This window comes from Trachymyrmex septentrionalis, unplaced genomic scaffold (genome assembly GCF_001594115.1).
Source record: "Trachymyrmex septentrionalis isolate Tsep2-gDNA-1 unplaced genomic scaffold, Tsep1.0 scaffold37, whole genome shotgun sequence".
NCBI classification, from domain to species: Eukaryota; Metazoa; Arthropoda; class Insecta; order Hymenoptera; family Formicidae; genus Trachymyrmex; species Trachymyrmex septentrionalis.
This window is the reverse complement of record NW_017305536.1, coordinates 711,606-717,463: the sequence shown is the minus strand read 5'-3', so window position 1 is coordinate 717,463 and position 5,858 is coordinate 711,606. Positions and strand designations below refer to the sequence as shown.

At 45.3% G+C, this 5,858-nt stretch overlaps 2 protein-coding genes across 2 annotated transcripts in view; one reads left to right on the top strand and one right to left on the bottom strand.

Moving 5' to 3' along the window:
• Window positions 1-5,858, top strand: part of LOC108750652 — a 32,845-nt gene that overhangs the window by 6,812 nt on the left and 20,175 nt on the right. The gene's annotated exons all lie outside the window — the stretch shown is intronic.
• On the bottom strand, window positions 857-4,344 carry LOC108750651 (RE1-silencing transcription factor). Its single transcript, XM_018490277.1, has 3 exons — window positions 4,032-4,344; window positions 2,611-3,052; window positions 857-2,036 (listed from the first exon to the last, which is right to left on the bottom strand). Exons 1-3 carry the CDS (start codon window positions 4,342-4,344, stop codon window positions 857-859), a joined length of 1,935 nt encoding a protein of 644 aa, XP_018345779.1.

Sequence of the window (5,858 nt, the reverse complement as noted above, 5' to 3'; positions counted from 1 at the left end):
CACACACACACACACACACATGTATATATAAAATTGAAACATAAAGCTCGTGTATAGATGTAAATGTTTTTACATAAAATGAATGAAATGTGAAGCAATAACGGTTGACTTACATTTAATTTTAAATTTAACGTTGAAGTTTACAGTTTGTGTATGAGTAGTTTTATTTTACATAGAGAAATTAGTATTCCTTTTTATTTATCGCTGTAATTTACCTTACAATTAAATTGTTATACGTAACGAAGATTTGATTACATCACTACGTAATTACGTCATAGGTTTTTATCTTTCCTTTTTGTACAATTTCTTGACACACGAAATATGTACCAAGGTGTATATAACATCAAGATATGTATAATCGTAAAGAATACACGTAAAAGATGAAATAGGCGCGATTAGGTACTATCTATGAAACATAAATTAGGAGCTAAATCTTTTTTAACATGTACGACGTTTTATCTCTTAATGATTTATACATTTTTGAAGTAACGCAAGAACAGGATTTAATTAAACGTAACATCCAGCATATTACATTCTACGATAATTTGATTTGATTATCGATCTATCGTTTGCAATTAAATATTCGACACACTCGCAAATATCAATAGGTACTTTGAGTTCCATCTGTGAAATGTCTCTCCTCTTGTTTTCGGGTAAAGGAATCTCTTCTTTGTTCTCCATAAGTCCTTTGTTGTCCATGTTGATAACAGATGAAGGGAAAGATCTGGAAATTAAAATTGCACATTAGAACAAAACGATGATCCTTTTTATCATTGAGAAAGGCAAGAATTGCTGGTACAACAGTGTCAGTACCTATCTAGCGAGGGAGAGAGAAAAGGATTCACATCCTCTCGTTTCACGGAGCATCCTGAGTGGACGATGTGTCCGCGTCACGACTCGACGCATTCGTTCCATCCGTGGCGCCTTGCCTCTCCTCGTCATTCGCGTGGCAGAGTTTTCGGTGCTTGTGCACGAAGTAGTAACTGGGGAATTTGCAGCCGCAGATCTTGCAGGGATAGTACTGCACATTCAAATCCAACAATCTGACCTCCCGTCTGTTTCCGCGCGCCGCGGTATCCTGCCGCGACCCGTGATTAACGCCGTCCCCGCCGCCTCCGCCATTGCTGTCAGCTCCGCCAGCCGTCTCGCTGATCCTCGTCGGCAATAAATGTCGCTTAGCGTGCTTCCTATAGCAATACTGCGACTTGAAGGTGTGCTTGCAATAGCCGCAAGTGTAACAACCACCGTTGTTGCCGCTGTTGTTGCTGCCGTCGTTGCTAGAATCGTTGCTGGGACTACGCGTATGGCCTCCTTCTCCTCGCGTTGCCGGTCCACCGTTCTCGTCGTTCTCGCTCGACGGATCCTCGCCCTCTGTCAACTGACAGTTCCTCAACGGGCGCGTTGGGACATTATGCGGCTCGTGCGACGACGAATAATTCTCATTCAATACACGATGGAAGCGCACCGGCCCGTCGCAGCACGCGATGTCGTACACCACGGAAAGGACGGTGCTGGTGGTGGAAGCCTCTTTCGTGCCAGAGAGTGCGTTTCGAGCCCGACGACGAGACGAACGCGCACGGTCATGTTCCGATATCGCAGCGTCCTCGTTGTCGTTGCTGTCGTTGCTGCTGCTGCTGCGGTTACGATTCGACGCTTTGCCGTCGGCGGACGTCGCGGTGCACGATTTATTTAGCTGATCGTTGGACGATCTGGCGGAACGATCCTCGACCACCTCTCCTCGTTGAGCCTCGCGTTCCGTCGACAACTTCTCGCTGTTGTGATGCACGGGCGAATGCGTTTGCGACACGTAGGACGGGGACGGTGAGATCGACGGCGACGGTGCTCTTATCGTAGAACTCGCTGTGCTGCTCGTCACCGCGAACGCGGTGAACGCAGCTGCGGCTGCAGCCACGAACGGCAGGGTGGAAACGGTAGACACGATCTCCGGTGTTCTCGATCTACTGGAGTGCAATCTCGGACGTTTGTGGTGCGTCACGGTCGGCGAGGACTGCGGCGACTTCGACATCTCACCAGCGCTGCAAGCATTCATATAATTTTCGATTAACCTTGATAAATCTAGGATTAATCTAGAATAATTATAATCCCCTTTAAAGAAAATATTGTTACACTATCGCTACACTTGTTATGTATTTTGGTAATATTACGTAGATATTAATACAATTGACAATGAGAATCATTGCTACTGTTCCTATGGAAGTCGAGAGAGAGAGACAGAGAGAGACAGAGAGAGAATAATTTATTGAAGTCAATTTATTTTTACACAGCAAGAATGTATCTCAATTTTTCTTTAGCTCCAGACTAGTATAAACTATAACTGAAACGGAATAAAAGTTGAAAATTTAAAAGACGTTGAATAAATGTCTCGACATTCTCTTTTCCGCATATGAGAATTTTGGATCACTGCGGTATGCCTTGGCTAAATAAAAATTCGTACAAGACGAAATCTTATTGGATCAATCTCATTATTGGCAGACGTCTGTAAGATTTCCAACACGTGTGAAAGAGATTGGTTACTTATAGATCTTCCGATTTAAACTTTAACACCCCGGGAGAAGGTCGCGCGGAAAGATTCGATGGCATATTGCGAACCTATAACGTGCGCACTGCTCCTGCTTTTCTCTCGGCACGACGACATTGATTCCGGGTGGTACGGTTGGTTGCATCAATGGCTGCATCGACGGTGGCAGATGCGACATAGCGGTCGGTGCCGGCGCGGTCGGTGGATATGCAAGCGGGGTTGTAGGGGGCCAACATAGCGGTGGGGCTACCACCAGCCTGCTCGGTATAGGCCGTAGGATGCTACCGGCGGTTCCCGGCGGCGACCCGGGCGCCGTTGACGCGGACGTCGGCATCGGCGGCGTTGGCAGAGGTGGCGGTGCTCGCAGCCTTAATAGCGCGGCTCTGCATTGCTCCAGTGCGCCCGGCATGTGCAGCAAATGCGTCGCTAGTAGCACGCTATAAACATTATCCAGCGTCACCTCCAGTCGTCCAGTGTACATATAGTTGAGCAACGGCGCGAATGCCTCTCCACCTAAAATCAGATTGGCAGCCGGGATACGGTCGATGGGAGTTAAAATCACATATTCACCTCTTATTCTTGCAAAGTAAGATCAAAGCCTAGTGACACGTACAATTTTCTGGATGGGGAATTTAGAATATAGTCTCCGCTAGGAGAGAGATAATCGGCATTTCTAACTTTAAAGTATCCGTAGCTTCCCACTCTTTATGCAAATACTTGCATAAAGGATACACATTAGCAGTCGTATTGGAAAATACTCTGTTTGCTGGGATTTCGTTCACGAGTAGTGAATTAAGATACGCTTTAGATTGCTTTTGAAATTGTGATTTTTTTTATTGACGTAATTATTTAACGAATTGAATTATTTTATTAGAGAACGCTCGCGCGCGCAATACGAATGGAAAATGTTTTGTTTGCAAACACTACGAAAATGGACTTACGCCACTTGTGAACCAAGCGATTCAATTATTGGATTGGATTGGATTGAATTGGGTAACTATATTGGAAAATCCCAATGAGAGATTGGAAGTAACAATAGCACACTGTGCGACCACTGGAAGTTTGTTAATTATTCTGTTTCGTTGATCGGCTTACCGTTATTATTCAAAAGTAGTTTCGAAAAAGCATTGCATTTTGTTGTGTTACGACGTAAAATCGGAGGAGCAGAAAATATTAAGCCACCAATGAATATCCTCTTCAATTGTCAATAATCGAAATTAATATCGATAAACGTAATCCTATGAAAAAAAACTTCAATCGAATAATTTAATTTGAAATCTAAATAATTTACAAATATATATGATTAAAAGTATTCCAGCGGTTTATATACATATGAAATAAATTTCTTCTTGCAAATGGATTTTCGAAATAAATATTTCGAGAGAAGACAGTATTGCGTAAGGTCTTCTATCTATATAGGGCGATTCTATCCGAGGACGAGATAATAGGTGCGTGTCATTAGAGTGATCTCTAACTTGTGGTCTATATTTACCGATGGACGAGACCGACACGGAAGTGACCGGTCGCTGCGATTGCCCGTTGGTCGCCGTGACGGCGACGGTCGCACAGGTAGGATCGAAGGGCGAGTTCGACGTTGTCGTCGCCGTCGTAGTCGCCGCGCTCGTAAGCAGGGCTTTTAGGTATCCACTGTGAGCCGCGAGTACACCTTTGTGCGCTACAAATTGGTGCTCGCCCTCGTTGCCGACTCTCACCACCGTGTCAGGTGGCGAGAACGTGTCCTGGAGACAGGGGTAGCTGGTACTGGTGGCACCGCCACCGAACCACGCTCTGTACAAACCATACATCGTTGTTCGGGCTCTTTGCAAATCCAACACAATTTCAATCCTTTACGATCGAATTTCTCACAGACGGTTTCAATCAACGCGAGTCTTAACGTCGTTCGCGACACAGGGAGGAAACGGATAGGAGATTCTCTGCGATTAGGACGGAGCCGGTCGCTCCGTAGATCGTAACAGTTGATGTCGTCATCGTTATTCTCTCGCAAAATCTACAAAACGGTTGTCGAAGCTGTTTCACGCGTTTTCCCTTTATGATACGATTGACTCTCGAATAATCGTGTCGGGATAATATACGGAAATCACCCCGTTCGTGCTCTTTCTCACACGGAGATTTCTCAGCGGGCGTACAAATTGCTCGAGATATACCGCGATCTTCAATTATATTGCACTCTCGGCGCGGGAGCCGATCTCGCGACTCTTCGCCGTGATTTGAACGCCGGAACGCCGGAACGTCGGGAACGCCGGCTAGCGCGGCGGGCGCACCATCGTCGTACTGTTTATCAGCTGCGCGTAGACGCGCTTCGCTTTTTCGAGCCGAGCCTCTACCACCTACGCCGCGCCGCGTGGGGTTGGCTCAACCCCCCTTCGGACCGACCGAGAACCGCCCCCGACGAGCGCAGATTGGCGGCGTACGTCGCGATCACGGCCGAGTCGCACCTGCGCTCGAAGGATCAGTCCTCTCTATCGCGATATCGGCAGGATATGCGTTCCTGATCGCCCTCGTTTACCGCACGGTACGCGATAGGGATGCGAGAAGAATTCGAGTCGGAAGGGCTTCGGGAGATTCTATCGCGTCTCGTTAGAAGGGATGACGCTGTTAATTGCTCTTTTTACATTTGCGTCACACATTTATAACCCCCCCCCCCCCCCCCCCCCCCTCCTTCAATTAATTCCTCATCGAGATCAGAGATTCAAGAGTTAGATAATAATTGTTCGGATAAATTACGACCTCCCTCCTTTTTGCGCAGGATTTTTGCGTTAAGCGTGAACGAGACATCTACGGTCCTATAATAATAGCGTGCAAAGACATGTAACGGCATAATTGTAAGAAGGATGATATATGTATGGATAACATATCGATCGCGATATACAAACGCGTGTATATATCGTTACAATTCAGGATGCAACAATGCCATTATGTCACGCTACGTTATGATTGTCAGGCTCGAGATAATAACACGTTAACTTTACATATTGAAAATCATATGAGAATCTTGAAACTTGGATGTTATTTCTCCCCAATATTGCGTGAACGAATATTAATTGATTGAATGTTAATGGATATTAATAAGAATATTAGGATATTAATAATTGGATAAATATTAATTGGTTGCGTACGAAGATTGTATTGGAAGAAGAGCTCGCGATAATAGAAATACCACAGTCGAAATATTACATTGTCCAGTTAATAATTGTCAGTTAGATCTCCCCCCTCAGTTTTCAATCTACGAGATATTTGGCGGTTCATCGATATTTCTTAAATTAAAGATAAGTTCAAAAACTAAACGTTCTCTTAAGGC